Below are 27,171 nucleotides of genomic sequence, written 5' to 3' on the forward strand. Positions count from 1 at the left end.
AAAGGTGACAAATTATGCAGCCGAAGGTAAAACAGGAAGTATCCAGACGTCAACACAAGACTATATATACTAGAAGTGTAAGTAAATGGTCATTATAGTAAATGTTGATAAGTTCAATAACTGGATAAATCATAATTATAATAAAACTACTGTGAGGAAAAGATAAAAGTAAATTATTTTTATATATTATATATATGTGTGTGTATATATATACACACACATATATATATAATATATAAAAATAATTTACTTTTATCTTTATATATATATATATATATATATATCCTGTCTCATGTTATTAAAGAGTTAAACAATTAAATATATAAATGAATAATAAAAAACGGTGTAAAAATATTCTTTAAAAAGAAACTAAAATATTTTTAAAAAAAAGAAAGGGGCGCGCGCTTCGCCAAGTCGTGTGACGTCATCAAAGCGCGCCAAACAAAGCTCCATGTGCGGAGATGAGAAGTTCAGCCTCCTTTAGAGTGTTGTTAAGAAACACGTTCAATGAAACACACAGAGCTGAAGAGAAGAAGCGTTATGCGATGAAACACGGAAGCTACTTTTAAAAACAGAGACGAGGAAGAAATAAGAGAAGAAGAAATAAGAGGAGAAGAAAGAAGAGGAGAAGAAATAAGAGAAGAAGAAAGAAGAGGAGAAGAAGAAGAAGAAGAATCGGTGTTTAAAATTTAAAGTCCTCAGGAGCAGAACATGTTTCTAAAGGTGAGTTTAACATTTAAATGTAATGTTTAATTCTGTTATCTGTAGTTCAGAAATACAGCAACACTTTCACACACACACGTATATGTGTGTGTGTGTGTGTGTGTGTGTGTGTGTGTGTGTGTGTGTGTGTGTGTGTGTGTGTGTGTGTGTGTGTGTGTGTTTGGTGCAGAAAGAGTACTATGATAATAACGAGGCTTTAAATGTGAAGTAAGAATGATGTTAATCACAAAAACAACTTTAAGTAAAGTTTCTTTTACACATTTATCAACTACTGATGGGTCTACTGTCACTTTAAACATCCAGCATGACTGTGTTGTTGTTGTTGTTGTTGTTATACATAGATGAGGCTCGCACAATCAGTAATCTCTTTTAAATTGCTTCTTAAAACACTTTTTTACAGACTGGCTTTTATGTGATTTTATTTTAATTTCATTGATTTAATTTTTTAATTTTTATTATATTTATTTATTTATTTTTATTTTATTTTTAATTTTTTATTATTTTTATTTATTTTTTTAATTTTAATTTTTTATTTATTTTTTATTTTTATTTTATTTATTTATTAGTTTATTATTGCTTTGTTTTTGCTGCTTTGTCTATCAAAGCACTTTATAAACTGTTTCTATATAAATAAAGTTATTATTATTATTATTATTATTGTGTTAACGTTCATCTCTTTGTTTTTTCAAGGATGCGTCTTCGTGATTTCTCCGTGTGACGAACAAAAGATGGAGCGTCAAGAAAGGAGAGAGGAGGAGGAAACAGGAAGCACTCTGTCAACGAGGAGAGAGGAGGAGGAGGAGGAGACAGAGGTGATGAAGGCAGGCGCCAAAGACAAAGTGACTGGTGGACACACTCCGATATCCGTTTCCTCCTCCATCACCTCCTTTCCTTTCCTCTCCTCCTCGCTGTGCCGAGGAGGAGGAGGAGGAGGAGGCGAGGACGGAGAGGAAGACGAGGTCAGGGTCGCCATCGTGACCATCGAGGACGAGTCGTGTCCGTCGGAGCCTTTCAGCACCGACTCCCACCTGGAGATGACCAATCAGATCACACCAACCTACGGCGAAGGAGACGAAAAGGAGGAAGGAGAGAGGGAAGGAGATGAAGAGAAAGAGGATGATGAGGAGGAGGAAGAGGCAAACAGTGATGAAAGAGAGGAGGAAGAGGAGGACAACGCCGAGGTGACGTCACCATCGCTTCACCTGCTGAGCCAGGTAAGAACAACCTGAGGTACTTGTACTTCGTTTGAGTATTTTTACTTCTATCAGAGGTACATATTGTACTTTGTAATGTACTACATCTCAGAGGTACACATACTTTTTAGTTGGTTGGTCGTTTGATTACTTGGTTAAGTTGTTTGGTTACTTGGTTTGTTGGTTAATTGGTTAGTTAATTTCTTACGTAGTTGGTTGCTTGGTTACTTATTTATGTATCTATCACCGGGAGAAAATTAAAATGTAGCATCAGTACAGGAACAAACCACACAGTAGAAAGAATACTACTAGAACAACAGTCGAACAACAGTCAAATAACAGTCGAACAACAGTCAAGCAACAGTAACAGTCAAACAACAGTCAAATAACAACAGTTACAGCAGTTAGCTCGTATGTCCAGCTGTTTGAATGAGACTTAAGATGAATGTGAAGCTCCACGTCCAGCAACAGTCAGGAACACCCTGAACACTGAAGGAGAGCTGAGCTGTCTGGAAGCAGCCAGCAGGGGGCGACGTCTCTCATTTTATCAATGAACACACACACACACACACACACACACACACACACACACACACACACACACACACACACACAACCTGTGTGATGCATTGTGGGATCTGTGTGTTTGTGGCGTTCAGGTACCAGCCGATGACATCAGTGTGTGTGTGTGTGTGTGTGTGTGTGTGTGTGTGGGAGGTTGTGTGTGTGTGTGTGTGTGTGGGAGGTTTTGTGTGTGTGTGTGTGTGTGTGTGTGTGTGTGTGTGTGTGTGTGTGTGTGTGTGTGTGTGTGTGTGTGTGTGTCCTCTTGCTCTTAATCATTCATAAATACTGCATTATAGAGGCAGTTTAATATTTAATAATTAGCTATTTATGATTTTTATTTACAGTTAATGTCCAACTAAAAGGAAGAAAACATAAAGAAAATATTTAAGTGCATTACTGAAGTATTTCATTATTAATAAGTACCACACACACACACACACACACACACACACACACACACACACACACACACACTCTAGGTGTGTGTTCAGGAATGTGCAGCAGTGAACATTCCTCAGATTCCTCCATCGGGATCATGGGATATGAAGTCTCCTCCCATGGGAACTGTTAGCTTATGATGCACACACACACACACACACACACACACACACACACACACACACACACAGAGAGAGAGCCATACTGGTACAGAACCAGGCGACATCCTCCAGTTCTTCAGTTCTTCACGTGTTAAAGCTGCATTCTCTCTAGTGTCCACCAGGGGGCGACTCCTCTGGTTGTATAGAAGTCTAGTCTAAAATGACTCTACTTCTCTCTTGATTTATTCCCTCAGTAAACATTGTAAACATGAGTTTATGGTCTCAATCTCTAGTTTACAGTCTTCTTCAATACAGCATGATGTTCATTTAGTACATTATGCTCCATTTAGAGTCAAACAGACCATAAAGCAGGGGATGCTTTAGGGGGCGGGGCTACACGGTGATTGACAGTGTCACACCTCAATAATAACAATAGGAAAACACTTCTTGTGTGTGTGTGTGTGTGTGTGTGTGTGTGTGTGTGTGTGTGTGTCAGACAGATTGTAGAAACTAGGGCACTAATCCTGTGAGACCTGCTCTGTAATCTAAAGAGTACTTTTCTTCTAGATTACTACACACAGATTATAAACACACACACACACACGATGGACCTGAGTGTCTTCACGGTTCACGTTCTTGGTTCCCAGAGGATGAACCCTGATGTCTTCAGTGACTCTTTTTTTGACGTTTTTTATTTTTATTTTAAACCTGTAAATCATATCTTCATGGTCCCCAGCGGTGGAAAGTTACTAAGTACTCAAGTACTATGCTTTATTTACAATTTTGAGGTACAGTTTTTTTTACTTCAGTACATTTGTGAAACAGCTTTAGTTACTTTGTATTTCTGATTATTAATACAAACTATGAGTTTTTATTATAGAATAAACTCCCTAGCAGTATATAAAGTCATTCAAATGAGCTGCAACATTAATACATATAATCCAATAATATATATATATATTTCTGTAATGAGCCATTCTGCTTGATGAGTACTTTTACTTTTGCTACTTTAAGTACAATATAATACTTTTGAACTTAAAGCTACTGCATGACATTTTCATAGTGTTGTTTTTGGCAGCGCCTGTGGACAGAGGTGGTACTGCACCCTTTATAAAACCCTCTCATTGGTTGGACTGTTCATCTAGCGCCGTTATCTTCTTTAATGACGACGAAACGTGTGAAGACGTCACGTTTGGACTTCCTCCTTTTTTCTCAGCTTTTATTCTGACATCTCAAAGAGAAGACGAATCGAGAAAATAACCGGCGGACAATTAATTATGAAAAATAATGGTTATTTGAGGCCTTAAGGTCCTTAATTGGGATTCATTCACACGTCAACCTAGGTTGTTTTTTTTAAACCGTTTTCTTATTTTCACGAGTACTTTCAGATCCACTCCTTCTGTTCTTACCTTTCACAATAAAAGCCCCGGACATGCGCACAGCTGTTCGCCAGAGGGAACTTTTCCCTTTTACGACACAACCGTCACATCTCTGTCCTGACGAGACGCTTTGATGTGAAACATTGTGTCGTGTTGTCGGCGTCTCTCGTGGCGTGAGTGAAGCGTGTGAAGGCCGTCCGTCCGTCCGTAGATTCATCGTGTGCACGAGGTCACATTCCAGCTCCGGGCAGCTTTCCAGACAGTCAGGTCGTCCACGCCGATACCGCCGAGTCAGCGCACCGCACACACACACACACACACACACACACACACACACACACACACAGAGTCCTGGAGCTGCGGCAGCATTCCTGGAGTCTTGTGCTCGTCAGCAGGACGGGGGGTTTGAACCTGCGACCTTCCGGTTACACTTTTTTTTTTTTTTTTGCGGCCTTTTGACTCGTCTACGTCCGGTTTTATGTCCGCCGCGTTTCCACCAAAGTGAGCCGACGGGTTTAAGAACCGAGTCGGTACTTCAGAGGAAACGTTTCCCCTTTTTTTTTTTTTAGAACGACATTTTACTCACGACGCAGACCTTAACGTCAGCTGTTAGATGGTGATGTCACTGCCTCGCTGCCACGTCCTGCTGTGAGCTCAAACACAGCCTCAGTTGGTCTGTTGGTAGACGTCAGAGTTAAGGTGGTGTTCTCCTTCAGGACAAGTGAGTCTCTGTTCACGCCTCAGAGACGAGGAGACGCTTTACTTCTGCTCCATGAGTGACTTATTGAGATCTCAGGCCTTCGTGTTGGGGATAGATAAAGGAAACGACACGCGTCATAATCCCTCCATATCTGCCCCGGAGGTTTCCTGATGGTGTGTGTGTGTGTGTGTGTGTGTGTGTGTGTGTGTGTGTGTGTGTGTGTGTGAGAGAGAGCACCTGTTCCTCATTGTGTTTTACAGTTTGTAAGGCGACACTTGAAGAATGCCACTAAAACCTTTTTGTTGTTTTCTCCCCCCCCCCCCCCCCCCTTCCCCCGCTTTGTTTTTCTTCTTCATGAGTTCTCGTCCTCATCCTCACATCCCGCTTCTTTTTTCTTCACACACGCATACATATATACGTGTGTATATGTATATATGTGTGTATATATATGTATGTTTATGGGACATCGGCGGCTTCATCGAGCCGTTAAAGTGGCGTCTCGTCTGTCGTTATGTATATGTAATATAATAATAAAAAATAAAGCGTTCACTTTAAACAGATTGTGTAAAAAACATTAAATTCTGAGCTCTTCAACGCAACTATGAAGACATGAATGATTCATGTGAGACCAACAGTCATGTGACAACAAATCAGAGAAACTGAGTGAACTTCAGGAAGTGAACACAGAGAGGAGAGGAGAGGAGAGGAGAGGAGAGGAGAGAGGAGGAGAGAGGAGGAGAGGAGAGGAGTGAATATCTCAATATATATATATATATATATTTATATATGGAGTTCATCCCATCACTCAATCACTGATGCATTTATGTCTTCATGAAGTTTTGTCTTCATCCAGACGTCGTCATTTATTCTTTTGCACTTTGTTGCATTTTTCTTTGATTGAGTCGAGAGGAAAAACTCCTTTGTGATATTTTTAAAACTCTGTTTGTACTTTTACATAACCGTGTAAAAGAGTCTCTTGTTGTTCTTGAAGCTGCTTCCTTCCTCTTCCTCCTCTTCCTCTCTTTCTAACTGTTGATCCTCTGACTCCTCCCCTGAGGACGCCTGCAGCGACCCATTCAAATATACATGAGCGCTAAGTCTCTAACATCCCTGCAACACTACCTGCATTCATTATTGATGGACACACACACACACACACACACACACACACACACACACACACACACACACACACGCTTCATAAAGGCACCTGTTGTTTGCTGCATTGCACCTCTGTAATGTTTCCCACTGGAAACACAGCAGCTTCTGTTTGGATCCTGTTTCAGTGTTGAACGTCTTCACAGGTCCAGATACTGAGGTGTGTTCTTGTAGTATTACACAGTGTTTTACGTGTTTTTAAATAGTCTGAATATGCAGAGTAGCTGCAGCGTCGTTCTGGTTTATATTTATGAGACGATGAAATGTGATTTCTGGAGTCGTGGAAGAAGTTTTCTGGTCTTCTAGTGAAGTAAAAGTCATAAGAAGACTTGAATTGAACATGAAGATAGTACAAGAAGTACTTTGATCTTTGTAGTAAAGCTGCAAATACAACATACATCAGGCAGTAGTGAAAGAAGTACTCCAAGTAGAAAAAAAAGTACTCCATTCTTATTAAAAGTCCTGAATTTAATATACTCAAGTACAAGTATTATCAGCACTACAACAGCAGTACTCATTATGCAGAATGTCTCCTTTTAAAAGTGTTATTATAGAATATATTTTTATTATTAATTAAATTTACATGTTTTAGTTTGTCAATGTGGAGCCAATTTACTGTATTACTATATTATATTTATTACAGAGCCGGTTGAAAAACTGATGTTTCTTTTGAATGAGTTGACGCTTCGCTAAGCCCCGCCCCTAGAACGGCCACTGTCCAATCACACGTTAGCAACCGTAACTACGCTAGGAGGTCTAAAATATATCTTCAAAGTTTAGAGGAGACCGTCGTGGTTTTTTTACTTTCACGAAGCTAAAAAACAACAAAAGAGACGTCGGAGATGGATTTAAACCATGAATCCATCCAAGATCAAGAAAAAAAACACTTTGTTTGCTCCGAGGTAAGAAGCTAATAACGTTAGCTAGCGTATCGCGTTAGCAAACAAAGAGTTTAGAGTATTAGTTAGCATTAATTTATGATATCTAGTGTATGAATCAAGGCCACAGCAGGATACATTAGATTTATATTAGATGATAAAAACTAACGTTAAACATTAACTTAGCTTAAAAAAAATGACTGTTTGCTCCGAGGTAAGAAGCTAATAATGTTAGCTAGCTGAACGCTTTAGCAATCAAAGAGTTAACATTAGTTAGCATTAATTTATGATGTCTAGCGTATGAATCAAGGCCACAGCAGGATAATGTATATGTATGTTACATATAAAAGCTAACGTTAAACATGAACTTAGCTTTAAAAACACGACTGTTTGCTCTGAGTTAAGAAGCTAATAACGTTAGCTAGTGTAATGCGTTAGCAAACAAAGAGTTTAGAGTATTAGTTTGCATTAATTTATGATATCTGGTGTATGAATTAAGGCCACAGCGGGATAATTTAGATTTATATTATGTAATAAAAGCTAACGTTAAACATTAACCTAGCTTAAAAAACATTATATTGCTATTGTTTGTTCTTCAGGTGAGCGTTTCCCTCCATTTTATCCACAATCCTCCTTTTATAATCCAGGTTTTATTGTGAATGTAGCTTTAAAATATATATTGTAGTCCTTTCTGTCTACTCGGTCTCTCGGTCATAGAGAGACTAACGAACACTTGAGTGGTGAGTTTCTACTGAACTCTACTAGAGGAAACATCATCCGCTGAAAATCAATCCTTCACACATTCCTCTGATATTCTCGCTTTCTCTTTATTGATTCTTCACACACTTGTAGGCTAATCCAGCTAGCTCATGCTACACACACACACACACACACACACACACACACACACACACACACACACACACACACACACACACACACACACACAGACTACAAACAGAGGCCATTGCCTTTGAAGTGGTTTCCTCTGTTTCCAGTCTGACAGTAGTTAGCTCCAAGTACAAAACACACACACACACACACACACACACACACACACACACACACACACACACACACACACACACAGAGTGGAGTGTGGGAACCAGTCAGCTGTTTTAATGCAGAACACACACTCCAGTCTCAGGTTTTACAAGGACCGTCAGTGGGGGGGGGACTCAGTGAGGCTGCATACCACAGAAGAAGAAGAGAGAGTTTGAGGAGACAAAACAAAAACACTTCTGTTCTTGTTAGTATTTTTATAAATACTACCTTATCTTAAATACAACTTGAGTAGCTAAATACATTAAGTCAAATACTTTAATTACAGTTTTGAGGAACAGTTTGTGTTTAGTTACTTTGTATTTTGTGATTATTAATATAAACTATGATGTTTTATTATAGATTAAACTACCCAGCAGTATCAGTAAAGTGATGAACACATTAATAGATTAATAAATATAATATATATATTCTAAAATGAGCTTGATGAGTCCTTTTACTTTTGGTACTTTTAAGTACAATATGTTAATACTTTAAACCTAGAAGACATTTTTTATTGTGTGTTGGTTCTGGCGACCCCTGTGGACTAAACCGGTTCTGCACCTGAGCACCAGGGTCCCTTTAAAAAACCTCATTTTACTGCAGCAGGGCTTTACTGATAGAGGCGTCATAATAACTAGTTAACAGTTAAAGTAACATTTTTAATTCTGCAGTATTTGTACAGTGGTGTGGTACTTTTACCTGAGTGAAAGATCAGAGTGCTTCAATTGAACAGTACAGTTCAGCACACCTGCAGAGCAGCAGCCTCACTCCGTTTCCTCCCTAAGTTTATTTAATCTCTTGCAAATGTTCGTTGTTTGATCTAAAAATAAAAAGCATCTGTTTCATTTTTATTCAGCACATTTCAACTGAACTGTGAGGAAAAAACAAAGACGGGAACCATGTAAATTGGAAGCAGAAAAGAGGGAAAGATCAGATTTACGACGATACGGAGGAGAGAGGAATTAGTAACAGACGTAAAGGAGAGAAGGAGGGAGGGAGGAAGAGAAGGGAGGAGAGGTTTGAAGTAAGGGAATACGTGGTGATTAAAGGAGTCTGAGTCTTTATGGGACTGATCCAACTGATATGAGACTTACAGATTAACGGGTCTAGAGGTCTTCTGGGCCCTGAGGGGTCGGCTGATTGATGGTGGGGGGGGAGGAGCCTGAGGGGTCGGCTGATTGATGGGGGGGGGGGGGGGGGGGGGGGTTTATAACACACGGTCTACATTCTGTACGTCTGGAACAACAGATCACAAACACCTGTCGCTCTGATACCATATCATATATACATATATACACAATATACACATCATATATACATATATATACAATATACACATCATATATACATATATACACAATATACACATCATATATATACAGTATACACATCAGCACAGGAGTCAAGACATCTGATTGGCTGCTGCTCCGGATTCTACACCTGTTTCTATTTTAATGGACACTCAAGTTTACATCACTGCTTCCTTCCTCCTCCTTCATGTGTTGGAGTAAGTTTAGTGTGTGAGGAAGGAGAGAGGAGGAGGAGGGGGGAGGAGAAGGAGGAGGAAGGAGAAAACAACAAGAGGAAACTAATAGGTGAGCGAGGGGAAGAGGAAGATGAGGAGGAGGAGGTGAGGGAGGAGGAGGACGAGGAGGAGGGAGGAGGAGGAAGGAGAAAACAACAAGAGGAGGTTAGCCTAATAGGTGAGGTAGGAGAAAGGAGGAGGAAGGAAGGAGGAGGAAAGAAAGAGGAAGAGGAGGGAAGAAGAGGAGGAGGGAGGATGAAGAAGAAGAAGAGGAGGAAGAAGAAGGGGAAGAAGAAGAGGGGGAGAGAAGAAGAAGAGGGGGGGAGAGGGGAGAGAAGAAGAGAGGGGGGGAGAGGAAAAAGGAGGATGTAAGAAAACAAGAGGAGGCTGAACAGGTGAGAGGAGGAGGTGTTGTGTGTTTTGTCTTCAGGCTCTGGGTGAAGGTTTGACCTCCTAGATTACCTCCTCACTGTGTGTGTGTGTGTGTGTGTGTGTGTGTGTGTGTGTGTGTGTGTGTGTGTGTGTGTGTGTGTGTGTGTGTGACCTTTGAGGTCAATCAGCTGTGAGAAAGCGGTGACCTGCAACAACCCCCTGCTGGGCACGTTTCAATGAAGCTTCTGCTCCACCACTTTACATTTAAATCAAACTAGCACATTTTGGTTCAGACGCTCATGTTCCCCTGAGGATGAGTCGTTATAACTTTGGAGACCTTTTTTGGTGACCTGCACACCTAGCCTCAGCTGCTCTGTTAGCATGCTAACTAAGCGGATGTTAGCATGCTAACACGCTAAATGTACATGAACACAGTGAACACTTCAGTTAACGTGTTAGCATTGTCTTTGCGAGCTTATTAGCATGTAGCATTTAGCCGGAGGCGGTAAAAACAATCTTGTAGCTGAAGTGTCTATTTGGGTAAAAACAACAGACCATAAAGCAGGGGATGATTTAGGGGCGGGGCTACACGGTGATTGACAGGTCTCTACCAGAGACGTATACGGCGTCTCTACGTCACTCCTCCTCAGTCCAGATGTGGTCACTTCCTGTTCACTGGTTGCTAAAAATCCAAGACGGCGACGGCCTCTCTCTGTCTCTCTCTGTCTCTCTCTGTCTCTCTCTCTCTCTCTCTGTATGTCTCTCTGTCTCTCTCGCTGTCTCTCTCTCTCTGTATGTCTCTCTCTCTCTCTGTATGTCTCTCTCTCTGTATGTCTCTCTCTCTCTCTATCTCTGTATGTCTCTCTCTCTCTCCGTCTCTCTCTCTGTCTGTCTCTGTCTGTCTCTGTCTCTCTCTGTCTGTCTCTCTGTCTCTCTCTCTCTCTCTCTCTGTCTCTCTCTCCGTCTCTCTTTCTGTCTCTCTCTCTGTCTCTCTATCTCTTTCTCTCTCTCTCTCTCTCTCTCTCTCCGTCTCTCTTTCTCTCTGTCTCTCTCTGTCCGTCTCTCTCTCTCTTTTTCTCTCTGTCTCTATCTCTTTCTCGCTCTCTCTCTCCGTCTCTCTTTCTCTCTGTCTCTCTCTGTCTGTCTCTCTCTCTCTCTCCGTCTCTCTCTCTGTCTGTCTCTCTCTCTCTCTCTGTCTCTCTCTGTGTGTCTCTCTCTCTCTGCCCCCCCCTCCCTCCCTCCCTCCCTCCCATAGAGAGGCATGTCCCTACGTGTTCTCGTGGAGGTCGCTCTACTCTCTGAACAGAGTTAGAGAGAGAGAGAGAGAGAGAGAGAGAGAGAGAGAGAGAGAGAGAGAGAGAGAGTCAGTCCTCTTCAGCGGATCCTGAAGCAGCAGCAGCACGAGCTCCACACGGACTCGTTCCGTTCCTAAACTGATCGCTTTCTACTAATCGATTGACCGGATGGATCGTTGACGCTCTGCTGTTGGATTAAATCTCTCCTCCTTTACATATTTTTGTAGTTGTTGTACACATATATATATATATATATATATATATATATATATATTGTATATATTGCTCGGTCTCGAGGGCAGCCATGGGTTTCTACGGCACCTTGAAGCTCATCTTCTACAAAGTGAGTATCGATCATCCGTCACTGACGTCACCTCTGTGCTGTTTTTTTTTGTCATTTCATTTTATTTGTCATGTCGTTGAAAGCTGCGGCGCGCGGCGTTTCAGGCGTTTGTCAGGCTCGCGCAGCGCCGGGATGACGAGGCGTTTCTCCGTGACAGCGGAATGCCTCGGCGGCGCGTGCGCGCCTCTGTGTGCGCGTGTGGACCACTGCGGAACCGAGAGAGAGAGAGAGAGAGAGAGAGAGAGAGAGAGAGAGAGAGAGAGAGAATCCCTGTTAAAATGTGGTTAGTTACAGATGAATTAATGAGATAATATCTATAAATTAGTATTTAATGCTAATTAGACCTTAAAGCTGCTTAAAAACTGTATTTTGGGGTAAATATGGTGTAAAAAATAGCAGAAATCTCTAAAAATGATTAAAAATCAGACTAAAGTTTATTGTCTAATGCTTGTTCTTCCTCACAGCTACAAACCACAAGATGAAAACCTTATGAATCTAAATGTCTTGCTCCTTCACACCGTGAACACACAAGTAAACCACACAATACTACACCGAGGCTGCTGTAAACTCATATTTTGAGGTCAAAAATAGTGTAAAAATCAATGAAAATCTATTTAAATGCACTAAAAGTTTAGTGTTCAATGCTAATTTATCTCTACAGATTCAACCGCGAGATTAAAAGCTTAGAAATCGTAATGTTTTGCTTCCTTACCCCATTAAGTCACAAGTAAAAGAGGAATATTACACGTTACGGCTGCTGGAAACTGCATTTTGGGGTAAATATGGAGTATAAGACACCGAAAATCTATGAAAATGATTTAAAATCAGACAGAACTTGTCTGATTAATGCGTGTTCAACAAGACTTAGACCTTAATAAATGGCATGCTTCACTTCCCTTCACCGTGTAAATACAGGTTATAGAGGCATGTTCTCACAGCTCAGCCTCTTCTCATCATCTTAACCTCATTATGTTAATGTTGTAGCTTCTAAATGTACCTTTTATACACAGTAACACTACTGTGAGGACAACGTCGGTACACACAAACAAGTATTAGAGTGTATTATTATGGAGATGTTCACATAAAAACAGTTTTTAACTGTAAACACATTTATTATTTATTTATTCATTTCACCCTCAAGTGAAGTTTTGTCTTTTTTTAGGCTTAACGAAATCCACACAGACGCAACATCTGTTATGAATAAAAAACAACATGAAAAGCAGATTATGAGTTTAGGGTTAATAGCTAAAAACCCCCCAAAAAACAACTTTTATTTTGAAAAGCCAGCACAGATTATGCAGCCAGTTGTGATGCCGAGAGGAAGGAGGGACGCACACATGCTGTCCTGTGTGTGTGTGTGTGTGTGTGTGTGTGTGTGTGTGTGTGCCCGTTAGCGCGTGCTGCTCTATTTTAAACCGTTGCTGCACCGGCGACATTCCTGTGATTTTCTGCATTCCTGCGTTCATTCACTGAGAGAGGAGCAGATAGAAGGCCGATTCAGACCTCCTGGCCGGCTGCGTTCAGGCTCCTCTGCGAGCGTCGGCGCTTCCGGCGTCGAGCGTCTCTTCGTTGCCGTGGAGAACGAGTTTCACGCGAAACACTTGTTGGCTCGGGAGCTCCTCCCGTGTTTCCTCAACGCTGATGATTTATCGCCAATCGGCGTTTCACATGCAAGTTCATAACCGTTAAAATATGCAGAGTGAGATGCTTTTTTTTCATCTTCATAGCTTCATATCACGAGATTGAAACATTCTAAATGTCTGTACGTCTTGAGAACACGAGTTACAGACGGATATTTCACTGTTCAGCTGCTGTAAACCTCAGATTTGGGTCAAATATGGTGAATAAAACTGGAAAAAATCTATTAAAGTGATTTAAAATCAGTCTAAACTTCAGTATCAGGTCTTTGTTTGTCTATATAGCTTCAAACGACACAAATAAAACAATTGAATCTCAATCTCTTTGTCTTTCCACCGTTAGATGAAGAGGAAGTTGGATCACGGACCAGATGGCCGTCCGTTCCCTTCAGGGAAGAAGCACTGCAAAGGAAAAGGATACCTCAGGTAACACGATGTTTAAACACAACCAACCAACCAGAACAACTTTAAACCTTTAAACCACAACACCTACCTTTTAAATCACAGGCTCACTTCTTTTCTCCGTTTGGATTTTACTTTGAGATGCTAACTGCTGCACATGCTAACCTCCCCCCCTCAGTCCCGCCAGTCTGGTTCAGTCCACCACGCCGACCACGTTCGGTGACCTCCGGCTGGCCAATGGACACTCTGCTCAGCGGCGGCGCGTCACCTCCGGCCCGCCTCCCTCCGGCCTGCAGGACTGGCTTCATACCTTCCAGGTCAGTGCTATTTCACGATCTTTTATTAATCCTAGCTAAGTATTTCACGATCTTTTCTTAAACTTAACTAAGTATTTCACGATCTTTCCCTAAACTTAACTAAGTATTTCACGATCTTTTCTTAAACCTAACTTAAGTATTTCACGATCTTTTGTTAAACCTAACTAAGTATTTCACAATCTTTTCTTAAACCTAACTTAAGTATTTCACGATCTTTTCTTAAACCTAACTAAGTATTTCACGATCTTTTCTTAAACTTAACTAAGTATTTCACGATCTTTTCTTAAACCTAACTTAAGTATTTCACGATCTTTTCTTAAACCTAACTAAGTATTTCACGATCTTTTCTTAAACCTAGCTAAGTATTTCCCAATCTTTTATCAAACCTAGCTAAGTATTTCCCAATCTTTTATTAAACCTAACTAAGTATTTCCCGATCTTTTCTTAAACCTAGCTAAATATTTCCCGATCTTTTCTTAAACCTAGCTAAGTATTTCCCAAGTTTTTATTAAACCTAGCTAAGTATTTCTCGATCTTTTATTAAACCTAGCTAAGTATTTCACGATCTTTTCTCACATATGTGACCTTTTTGTCCGATCTTTAGCTCTTAAACTCGCAGACAGTTTTCTCTGACTTTGTACATTGATATCTCAGCAGTGGCTGAATGGATTTTTACCATTCAAACTGTATTTTAAACGTCCATCTCCGTTCATTCTTTTTGCAATTTTCAACTGCGAGGGCCGCCCTCATCAATCTCTCACAATGTACGTTTAAATATCAAGAGACACAGGGATGACCCGGCCTGTTTATCTATAGCATCCAAACAGGATTACGCTAGAGGAGTAGCATTGTAGCTAATTTAATTAGCTAGATTAGCTAGTCTATGAACTTCTGACGGTAAATCTGTCGTTGTCGTCGTAGAATAACTTCATGACGTAGCAGTAGCCTAACGGGAGCGAGGGCTTTGATGAAATGTAAGTCACGGTACATGTTTTAAACTAATCCTCCCACATTATACAGCTCGTCTCATAACGGATACGTGTTAAACCTGATGGAACAAACTACACCCAGAGAGCATTAAACTCGGTAACAGTGTGTATGTGAATATCTTCCGCTCGCTGGACGTGAACACGGAGCGTTAGAGGAGTGCTGCCTCCCAGCTCGTCTTATGTAACACTGATAATACTAAATAAAAACAGACTGTACCAACTCTTTCGTAGCTCGGGGGAAGAAGTTAGAACGAGTTCAGAGATGCCGAAACTCTTTGAAACACATGAAAAAACATTCTTCTTGTTGTCAGAGTCGAACAGACAATCATGCTCTTCCTCCTCTTCCTCCTCGTCCTCCTCGTCCTGCAGGCCTGGAGCGGTCCAGAGAGGCTGCTGGTTCTGGACGAGCTCATCGACAGGTGTGAGACCAGCCAGGTGAAGCACATGATGCAGGTGATCGAGCCTCAGTTCCAGAGGGACTTCATCTCCCTGCTGCCCAAAGAGGTACGACACGAATACCACAGCCGTATAACTTTATTTATACTGCACCTTTAACCTAACCTTTAACCTTGGTATCATCTGAACTAGTCTTTCATATAACCTGTGTTACCTTATCATCTGAACTAGTCTTTCATATAACCTGTGTTACCTTGGTATCATCTGAACTAGTCTTTCATATAACCTGTGTGTGTGTTACCTTGTTATCTGAACTAGTCTTTCATATAACCTGTGTGTTACCTTGTTATCATCTGAACTAGTCTTTCATATAACCTGTGTGTGTGTTACCTTGTTATCTGAACTAGTCTTTCATATAACCTGTGTGTTACCTTGTTATCTGAACTAGTCTTTCATATAACCTGTGTGTTACCTTGGTATCATCTGAACTAGTCTTTCATATAACCTGTGTGTTACCTTGTTATCTGAACTAGTCTTTCATATAACCTGTGTGTTACCTTGTTATCTGAACTAGTCTTTCATATAACCTGTGTGTTACCTTGTTATCTGAACTAGTCTTTCATATAACCTGTGTGTTACCTTGGTATCATCTGAACTAGTCTTTCATATAACCTGTGTGTTACCTTGTTATCTGAACTAGTCTTTCATATAACCTGTGTGTTACCTTGTTATCTGAACTAGTCTTTCATATAACCTGTGTGTTACCTTGTTATCTGAACTAGTCTTTCATATAACCTGTGTGTTACCTTGTTATCAGCTGAACTAGTCTTTCATATAACCTGTGTGTTACCTTGTTATCAGCTGAACTAGTCTTTCATATAACCTGTGTGTTACCTTGTTATCATCTGAACTAGTCTTTAATATAACCTGTGTGTTACCTTGTTATCAGCTGAACTAGTCTTTCATATAACCTGTGTGTTACCTTGTTATCTGAACTAGTCTTTCATATAACCTGTGTGTTACCTTGTTATCTGAACTAGTCTTTCATATAACCTGTGTGTTACCTTGTTAGCTGAACTAGTCTTTCATATAACCTGTGTGTTACCTTGTTATCTGAACTAGTCTTTCATATAACCTGTGTGTTACCTTGTTATCTGAACTAGTCTTTCATATAACCTGTGTGTTACCTTGTTATCTGAACTAGTCTTTCATATAACCTGTGTGTTACCTTGTTATCTGAACTAGTCTTTCATATAACCTGTGTGTTACCTTGTTATCAGCTGAACTAGTCTTTCATATAACCTGTGTGTTACCTTGTTATCAGCTGAACTAGTCTTTCATATAACCTGTGTGTTACCTTGTTATCAGCTGAACTAGTCTTTCATATAACCTGTGTGTTACCTTGTTATCAGCTGAACTAGTCTTTCATATAACCTGTGTGTTACCTTGTTATCAGCTGAACTAGTCTTTCATATAACCTGTGTGTTACCTTGTTATCAGCTGGCCCTGTACGTGCTCACCTTCCTGGCTCCCAGAGACCTGCTGCAGGCCGCTCAGACCTGCAGGTACTGGAGGATCCTGGCTGAGGACAACCTGCTGTGGAGGGAGAAGTGCCGCGAGGAAGGTAAACAAAACACACTGAGCACAGTACAAATACACAGTCCACCAGGTACTGGCTGTACTTCTGTGTATTCTCCTCCTTTTCTGTTACCTTGTGGCTTTTTAGGTTTATGTTCCTGCAAAGGGTGAACAGATGAACTAATACATATCACCATGAAACACACAGACATTTCTCACTTTATGTCTGTGTGTGTGTGTTTGGAGACATGCGTCTTGGTAACGTGGCTCATTAGTTGAAGCTGTTGTATTTCCTGTTGTGACCTGGCAGACAGAGAACAGGGACTCTGATGTGTTGTTGTTGTTGTTTTTTCCACCTGAGGGTAAACAATAAACAACGGGATGCAAACAGAAGGAGCTTACTGGATGTACAGCTCCTTCTGACCTGAGTGTAACATGCAAATACAGCTACACACAGCCAGTCAGTCACTCCTTCATTCAGCGCAATGCAGTGGCTCTGTGTGTGTGTGTGTGTGTGTGTGTGTGTGTGTGTGTGTGTGTGTGTGTGTGTATGTGTGTGTGTGTGTGTGTGTGTGTGTGTGTGTGTGTGTGTGTGTGCGCCTCTCTCTCTCTCTCTCTCTCTCTCTCTCTCTCTCTCTCTCTCTCTCCCTCTCTCCCTCCTCGGGCGTTCTGCCAGTCAGCCGAGATTCACTGCCAGCACTCGGCAGCCATACCAATGAGCCTACCTAGCGTTAGCGCCACGCCACAGCCATACTAATGAAGCGGGCTTCTTAAAATAATCCTGATTTGTATTTGCGCTGCCGCTCCGCCGTCACACCGGTGGGACCGCCGCTGGCATGAGCCGGCACTCTGTGAGAATATGAATGCAAGTAAACCTGCATTAGCAGAGTGCCAGCTACATACCGATGAAAGATAGCTCGCACTAAGTAGCAGTTTGTAACAGTTATCCATTGTCATCTATTACAAGTCAAAAGAGTATATATATTATATACTTATAGACCTTTTTAAGGACATAAACATTCTGAATGGGTCCCCTTGTGTTTCCTGTTGCAATGTTTGTTAATGCAGTAGCCATAGAAACACAAAAGGAAATCAAGTCAACGTTGAAGCATGGTGGGATTAACCAGCTAACTAGCTAACTAGCAAGTACAATTTTAACAAGTTAATGCTTCATCCACACACTCTTTCACAGCGTAGTAAAGCACATTGTTGTCACCAAATGAGTGAACACTTTGTTCGGCACATTTTCTGTAACCAGTGTAGCATTAAAGCATGGTGGCATTAGCAAGCTAACTAGCCTGATGCTAAATAAGTAAAATTTAACAATTTAATGCTTCATCCACACACTCTTGTCACGGCGCAGGAAAGCACGTTGCTATCGCCAGATAATTGACGACTTCTTTCAGGTAATTTTCTGTAACCGGTGTAGCATGAAAACATGGTGGCATTAGCAAGCTAACTAGCTAGCTAGCCAGATGCTAAATAAGTAAAATGTAACAACTTAATGCTTCATCCACACACTCTTGTCAAAGTGTAGGAAGTAGAAAACCACATTGCTGTCAAATTGTCAATGACACGTTGCTATCGCCAGATAATTGACAACTTTTTTAAAGCTCATTTTCTGTAGCTAGTGTAGCATTAACAAGCTAGCCAAAAGGCTGATTAATGGAGAACAGCGGGCTGGTGGTCAGTGGCGGAGCCGGGTCTGGGTCTAACGGTCCCTACTTCTCACTCCCTGCCGCTCTGGAGAAGGATACGCTAGCCAGCTAACTAGCGGACAGCCGGCTAGTTAGCTAGCTTGCTAATTCCACCATGCTTAAATGCTACAGCGGTTACAGAAAATGAGCCAAAACAGCCTAGCTAGCCTAGACTAGCTACCTGGCTAACTAGCTGCGTCCGCTCTCTTCCGATGATGCGTCAGGGAACTTGATTAGCTTTATCTTTATTAGCCTGGTTGTTTTGGATAGAAGGGTTGATTGCGGTACTCAACGTTTTGAAATATCTGAATACACCCTGAGAAAAAAAACAGAACAAAGTCACATTTGAGACAGTGAATTTTCGCCATTTATACTTACCGTCCGTCCTCCTCTCCCCAGGTGTGTCGGAGTACGCGTCGTGTCGTCGCAGGAAGTGTGCGCGGCCGGGCGTGGCGGCCAGTCCGTGGAAATCGGCCTACATTCGACAGCACCGCATAGAGAACAACTGGAGGAAGGGGGACACGGGAGAACCCATGGTACACCGTCGCCCCGGTTCAGCTCAACACGCCGAGCGTTTGATAGTCAAACACCAACCCAGTGTCATTAAATCTTTTTTTTTTTTCTCTCACTTTCTCTCTTTGCAGGTGCTGAAAGGTCACGACGATCACGTGATCACCTGTCTGCAGTTCAGCGGCGACCTCATCGTCAGCGGCTCCGACGACAACACGCTCAAAGTCTGGTCCGCCGTCACCGGAAAGGTAGGACACAGTGTGTCGGCAGAGACGAGATGTATTGATTATGGAAACCAGGATTTTCTGCTGTTTCAGCCAGAAAACGTCCGTGTGTGTGTGTGTGTGTGTGTGTGTGTGTGTGTGTGTGTGTGTGTGTGTGTGTGTGTGTGCGCGCGCAGTATTGCTTCACTGGTCAGTGTAGATGACCAACATTGTAGCTGCTCCATCAACACTCAACATAACGTCATCTAGGCGTAAATACGACAGCAAATTTTGTTGTTTATACACAAAACAAGTTATTTTTAAATGGTTATTACCGATGAAAGGTTTTCACAAACTACAATAATTCCTCCATGCTTTTATTTTGTATTTTGTCACAGTAGTAGTCAACACAACCAGTGTCAGTGCTTCTGTTTTGTATCGTTTCCAGGTTGTGAAACAATGATTCTGGTCCAACCTGTCAAACAAGAGTTCGTACACAACGCTTTGTACATTGTTGGTTGATGAGTCAAACGGTAATTAATCCAGTTCAACACTGTTCACACGTTGGAACGAGACCAAAGAGTCGGGAGCCTGAAAGTGAAGCAGCTGAATGGAATCCAATCTGAATCTTTACACCTTTACACCTGACTTTCTGTTAAATTATAATACATTTAATGTGCTTTTATTTTGAAAATCAAGCAATGGACAACATTCTAACATTTTAAAGACAAAAATAATGAATTGTTTAATCCCAAGTATGAGCTGTGCGTCATGACGTAGAATACAATGGAGCAGAGTGGAGGCTTTTTAATGTAGGTCAACAGCATATTAGAATATGAACTGTAAAGCTTATGGATGGAACTGAAAGCAGTAGATTAGTTTTGCGGCGGACCAGTTGTGTGAGTCAGGGTGTGTCGTAGAGACGTTATTTTAAAAACACACTCCATACACTGACAGCCTGAGGCTCTGTTTGGATCTGTGTGTTAAAGGTGAAGAAGCTCTCTCTCTCTCTCTCTCTCTCTCTCTCTCTCTCTCTCTCTCTCTCTCTCTCTCTCTCTCTCTCTCTCTCTCTCTCTCTCTAAGCGTATATGTGTTTACTCTCCTCCGTACGTTTGCAGTAGAGTTATATAAAGTACTTCTCAGTGGTACAGTCGATGGAGTAGCAGCCCGGGAGCAAAGGAAATGTACTGATGTGGACGTACTGAAAACAAAACATCAGTTCAAGTGTTTTCATACAGCGGCTGATTGAACACTGAATATCAGAGACATTGGTGATAAGAGTTCAAATGATATGAAAAGACAAAACCCACCCAGCTGATGTACCACCAGACTACCTGTTGAGACATTGACAAAAATCGGGTAGTTAGTTAGTTTGTGTTGTTGTTGTGTGAGTTTGGTGAACTGACCCTTTAACACACCGAAGTCACACAACAACACAAACTAACTAGCTAATGTAGGTTCAGGTCGACCAGCTGTGTTCTGTGAGGTAACATGATGATGTACTTTTACACGCTTTTACTGAAGGGATGCAGTAGTGGAGTGTTTTCACACTGTGGTATTTGTACTTTTACTGTAGTAAAAGGATCTGAATACTTGTGTATGTCCGGTTTCGGTTGAACATTCTCTAACCGGACACACCTGCTCTCTCCTTTGTCGAGACCTGCCCTTTAGTGTGTGTGTGTGTGTGTGTGTGTGTGTGTGTGTGTGTGTGTGTGTGTGTAGAAAGAAAAACACACACATCTGTACATCTGTAGCCTGGAGGGATGACGAGACGTGTTTCCTCTCGTCCGCTCTTGAGTTTATCAGCTGTATTATCAGGACGTGATGATAGTATTAGTAGTAAAAGTAGTAATAGTAACAGTACTAACAGTAGTAATAGTAACAATACTAACAGTAGTAATAGTAACAGTAGTAATAGTAACAGTAGTAATAGTAACAGTAGTAACAGTATTAGTAGTAACAGTAGTAATAGTAACAGTAGTAATAGTAACAGTATTAGTAGTAACAGTAGTAACAGTAGTAATAGTAACCGTATTAGTAGTAACAGTACTAACAGTAGTAATAGTAACAGTAGTAATAGTAACAGTACTAACAGTAGTAATAGTAACAGTAGTAATAGTAACAGTACTAACAGTAGTAATAGTAACAGTAGTAACAGTAGTAATAGTAACAGTAGCAACAGTACTAGCAGTAGTAATAGTAACAGTAGTAACAGTAGTAATAGTAACAGTAGTAACAGTAGTAATAGTAACAGTAGCAACAGTACTAGCAGTAGTAATAGTAACAGTAGTAACAGTAGTAATAGTAACAGTAGCAACAGTACTAGCAGGGAGTTTCAGGGAGTACTGCGGTATCCCCCCCCCTCCCTCCTCCTCCTTCTGTCTGCGCAACAGTTGCCATGGCAAAAAAAAAGACGGTTTTCTCTGTTGCGCAGCAACCAGCACGACAACACCTTCAAGGTGAAACTGAATTCTGTCTCTTCAAGTGTGTGTTGAATATTCAGACACACACACACACACACACACACACATTCAGAGGACATACACACACACACACACACACACACACACACACACACACACTTATATACACACATTCAGAGGACATACACACCAAGAACACACTTAATGTGATTGATGATATAATGGGTATTTTATGTGAAATTGCTAATTAGGAATTTATACAGAAATCTGTGATAAATGAGTGAATTTATTACTTTTACATGTTTTTCTCATACTGTTTAAATTGTATTTATTTATTTTATAATTAATTCTTTAAAAAAAAAATCTAATTTAATTAAAAAACAACAATATAAATGAAATATTATCATTCACTGTTTTAAAATTTTTATCATAACTTAAGATTTAATTTATTTATTCATTGTATTTATACGTAAACACCAGCGAGTGAGTGTGTTGATGGTTCAAATCCTACGTTTCCCATGATGCACCTGTCTTTCTTTAGACCCTCGGTTCTCTTGAACGTCTTTCTAACTCCGGGTCAGATTTTAACACAGATTTTGTGAGCCCAATGTGAGACAACCTCGATGACATCACTGTGACATCACCACCGCCACACAGATGACATCACGGTGACCCTGGTTAATCTCTCTCTCTCTCTCTCTCTCTCTCTCTCTCTCTCTCTCTCTCTCTCTCTCTATTTCTCTGTCTCTCTCTCTGTCTCTCTCTCTCTCTCTCTGTGTGTCTCTCTCTCTGTGTCTCTCTCTGTCTCTCTCTCTCTCTCAGTGCCTGCGGACGCTGACGGGTCACACCGGCGGCGTGTGGTGCAGTCAGATGTCCGACGCCACGGTGATCAGCGGCTCCACCGACCGGACGCTGCGCGTGTGGGACGCTGAGAGAGGAGAGTGTGTTCACACACTGTACGGACACACCTCCACCGTACGCTGCATGGGTCTACACGGGAACAGGTAACGCGCACACACACACACACACACACACACACACACAGCCTTCACTCTCATGCCAATAAGACGACCTCTAGCTCCCCTGATTGGCTGACGCAGCAGTAATCTCCCCCCCTCTCTCTCTCAGGGTGGTATCGGGCTCTCGGGACACGACGCTGCGCGTGTGGGACGTGTCGACGGGCCGCTGTGAGCACGTGCTGACGGGACACGTGGCCGCGGTGCGCTGCGTCCAGTACGACGGGCGCCGCGTGGTGTCGGGGGGCTACGACTACATGGTGAAGGTGTGGGACCCCGAGACGGAGGCCTGTCTGCACACGCTGCAGGGACACACCAACCGAGTGTACTCACTGCAGGTACACACACACACACACACACACACACACACACACACACACACACTGCAGGGACACACACACACACACACACACACACACACACACACACACACACTGCAGGGACACACACACACACACACACACACACACACACACACACACACACTGCAGGGACACACACACACACACTGCAGGGACACACACACACACACACACACACACACACACTGCAGGGACACACACACACACACACACACACACACACACACACACACACACACACTGCAGGGACACACACACACACACACACACACACTGCAGGTACACACACACACACACACACACACACACACACACACACACTGCAGGGACACACACACACACACACACACACACACACACTGCAGGGACACACACACACACACACACACACACACACACACACACACACACACACACTGCAGGGACACACACACACACACACACACACACACACTGCAGGTACACACACACACACACACACACACACACACACACACACACTGCAGGGACACACACACACACACACACACACTGCAGGGACACACACACACACACACACACACACACACACACAATGTTTAAAAGTATAAATGGATCCTAAATAAATGGATCCTCAAATACTCAGATTACAATGAAACCGGATCAGGTGGGATTACATTCTACGAGTACTGCGATAGAAGAAGTTCAGTGTATTTATACGCTGAGATATCGGTTACTTAAATATGAAGTTCAGATGTCAGTACAAGAATAGACGGTAGTATAAATACGAGTACACGACACGGATACTGTGATGAGGCTCGTCTCTTATTCACCTCTTTATATTTCATAACCTCTAAAGAATACACAATATAAAGTATTAGAATACACTCTAAATATACAAACTACTACATGTAATGTTCATTTATTCCTTGTTTTCTTTTTTATATTCTATGTATACATAGTTGTTTCACACGTAGTATTACTATCGTATAAACACATATCCCATAACGCACACACACACACACACACACACTGTCTTATTCATTCATTCATAAATATATCTCTTGTCTGCAGTTTGACGGTGTGTTTGTGGTGAGCGGCTCGTTGGACACTTCTATCAGAGTCTGGGACGCAGAGACGGGTACACACTTTATTTACTTTATTCAAATATGTACTTTACACACACAAAATACACACAATTATTATTATTATTATATTATACTATTAATGTTATATTATTGTTATAATTATTATAATCATTGTAATTATTATTGCTATATTATTATTATTGAATTATTATTATTATTATAATAATATTATTTTATTATTGTATTATTATTATTATTATTGTTATATTATTATTATTATATATTATTATATTATTGATATATCATTATTATTATATAATTATTATTGTATTATTATTGTTAATAATTATTATTACAAATGATTATTAAAAGTAATAAGTAATGTACAGTGTAAAAGAGGAGTGATGAAATAAAGTTTAAATTACAACAACAGTTCAAAGTCCTTGAAGTTAAACTTTTAGTTTGAATCAAACTTGTCGTCAGAATCATGTATCAGATTAGATCACATCAGTAATCAGCACCTTGTTGTTGTTGTTGTTGTTGAACCTCTCTACCTGTCCTGTCCAGGTGGGTGTGTCCACACGCTGACGGGTCACCAGTCACTGACCAGCGGCATGGAGCTGCGTGACAACATCCTGGTGTCCGGGAACGCCGACTCCACGGTCCGAGTGTGGGACGTCCGGACGGGACAGTGTCTCCACACGCTGCAAGGTGAGGACCGAGACAACAAGAGAACAAGAGAACAAGAGAACAAAGAGAACAATGAGAACAATGAGAGCTGCATTTAGTTGTCGACTCGGCGCTAAAACACTCTGCAGTCCTCCGGGAGAAAGAGAAGAAACGTGACGGGAAGACGAGAGAGAAGAAGACCTGAGAACAAAACCTGAAGACGTGAAGAAACAAAGAACGATGTTCATAAACTTACTGTGTATATTTTCTGTTTATAGATGAATATAAATATAAATCATATAATGTGTATTTATATATATATATTTTGTCTCCTTCAGGTCCCAACAAGCACCAGTCTGCCGTGACGTGTCTCCAGTTCTGCAGAGGTCTGGTTCTGTCCAGCTCCGACGACGGGACGGTCAAACTGTGGGACCTGAAGACCGGAGCCTGGCTGAGGGACGTGGTGGCCCTGCAGAGCCGGGGATCAGGTCCGCACCCCCGACCATCACCCTTTGTTATTGTTAAATCTCCTCATCTACACTTTCATTTATTTTCTTTCTCTTTTCATTTTGTCTTCCTTGTTTTGTTTTTTTAAACCAATCGCGCGTCTCTCTGTCGTCCTCAGGCGGCGTCGTCTGGCGAATCAGAGCGTCCGACACGCGGCTGGTTTGTGCCGCCGGCAGCCGGAACGGAACGGAGGAGACCAAGCTGCTCGTCCTCGACTTCGACCTCGAGGACGAGAACGAGGAGACGGAGTGAAGACGAAGAAGTTTATTCTGTTGAACCAAAGTTGTGGCTGGATTCAGTTTCTCCAACAGACAGGTATGAATGTCAACAACAACAACAACAGCAGCAGCAGCAGGAACCTGGACGATAGCGACATGAGAACGTTGAGCGGATGAAGAACGTCTCTGACGGGTGAACCTATTGACCGGAGGAACCACGGTTTCCTCTTCTGCCGTTTGAACTGAACCGACATGTTGAGCGACGGAGACGCTGCTTCTAGCCCACTCGTTCCCTTCGTTTTGTTGTTTTCCACCGCAGTTGCCGGTGAAGTTGCCCGTCTCCGTCTCAGGAGAACGCTGGCCGTCGGTTCTCTGGTGGAACCGTGAAAGAGGTCGAACTGTAAACCGGAGCGATGGAACCACGAGAGGAACTAAACTGAGCTACAGGTTTACTGCACGTTGAACCTCGAGTCACTCCTGAAGCTCCTCTGAACACTAAGTCAACATTCACTCGTTAAGCTCAACATTCACTCATTAAGTCAACATTCACTCATTAGTCCTCATTCATTCTCTGCAGACCCGTAGTCAACGGTTTCACTATTTATTCCACTTTTAATGAACCAACTTCACTGTTGAACCTGCTTTATATCGTTATTCACTCATTAAATCTGTTTCTGTTTCACTTTAACTGTAAAAAAATCAATATTCAGAAAGAAGCAAAGAAAGGACTTTATTAAATTAAATCACTTCTGAAATACCAGTTAATTCATTGCATTAATAAAAAACATCTGGATTCATGGGAAATATTTCACGATATAAAAAATACAAAATTTTAATTAATTTGTCATTTCTCTTTTTTTTCTTCTATTTTAACTCTAAAGCTCCCAAAAGTTTAGTTAAATTAATATTCAGAAAGACTAAAGAAGAAAAGACATTTCATCTTCTGCAGTTTATTTATTAGATTAAATCTTCTGAATAACTTTAATCTAAATGAACATGTTTTTGTCACTTCTGTGCTTCTACAGAAACAAACTGACAAACTTTTAATTCATTTGTTCTAAATTCATCAGACGTTTATTAAAACACTGAGGTTTAACTTTAATCTTAAACCTGATTTTTTATTATTATTTCAGTGATTTTTGTTACAATTTCACTTTGAATGAATTAAATACTTAATACTAAATACTTTGTTTGAATCTAAAATACCACTGAGTTTATAGCATTAATATTACCCGTTAAAAACAAAATGTGTTATTTTGTCCTTTCTGAGCTTCTGTAGTCTTTGATTCTAAAAACATAAATCTAAGAGTTTCCTCTCATGAAACATTAGAAAATATACATCAAATATTTAAAAACACATCTCCCCTCAACAGATATTAATCCCATGTGTGTGTGTGTATGTATATATATATATATATATATATATGTATATATATATATATATATATATATATATATATATATATA

At 41.2% G+C, this 27,171-nt stretch overlaps 1 protein-coding gene across 2 annotated transcripts; it reads left to right on the plus strand.

Annotated features, from left to right (window-relative positions):
• Nucleotides 1–508: 508 nt before the first annotated feature.
• Nucleotides 509–27,171, plus strand: LOC137874480 (F-box/WD repeat-containing protein 7-like). 2 transcript variants are annotated; one of them, XM_068713169.1, is made up of 14 exons: nucleotides 509–723; nucleotides 1,414–1,937; nucleotides 13,694–13,776; nucleotides 13,931–14,069; nucleotides 15,428–15,562; nucleotides 16,955–17,078; nucleotides 19,129–19,265; nucleotides 19,374–19,487; nucleotides 22,688–22,869; nucleotides 22,994–23,219; nucleotides 24,297–24,363; nucleotides 24,878–25,021; nucleotides 25,318–25,467; nucleotides 25,605–27,171. In XM_068713169.1, the coding sequence occupies exons 2-14, from the start codon at nucleotides 1,452–1,454 to the stop codon at nucleotides 25,736–25,738; spliced, it is 2,121 nt and encodes a 706-aa protein (XP_068569270.1). In that variant the 5' UTR covers nucleotides 509–723; nucleotides 1,414–1,451; the 3' UTR covers nucleotides 25,739–27,171. The 2 variants fall into 2 exon arrangements, with proteins under 2 accessions (XP_068569270.1, XP_068569271.1); XM_068713170.1 differs by lacking the exons at nucleotides 509–723; nucleotides 1,414–1,937 and adding an exon at nucleotides 11,444–11,713.

Source organism: Cebidichthys violaceus, unplaced genomic scaffold (genome assembly GCF_023349555.1).
Source record: "Cebidichthys violaceus isolate CVI_PGR_0920_01 unplaced genomic scaffold, fCebVio1.0.p SCAF_19, whole genome shotgun sequence".
NCBI classification, from domain to species: domain Eukaryota; kingdom Metazoa; phylum Chordata; class Actinopteri; order Perciformes; family Stichaeidae; genus Cebidichthys; species Cebidichthys violaceus.

Bases quoted from the DNA above. Each gene is read 5' to 3' on its own strand.
- LOC137874480 (XM_068713169.1), top strand. From the start codon at position 1,452: ATGGAGCGTCAAGAAAGGAGAGAGGAGGAGGAAACAGGAAGCACTCTG. The intron at 13,777-13,930 runs GTAACACGATGT...TCCCCCCCTCAG, and splicing joins AAAGGAAAAGGATACCTCAG to TCCCGCCAGTCTGGTTCAGT. The intron at 22,870-22,993 runs GTAACGCGCACA...TCTCTCTCTCAG, and splicing joins ATGGGTCTACACGGGAACAG to GGTGGTATCGGGCTCTCGGG.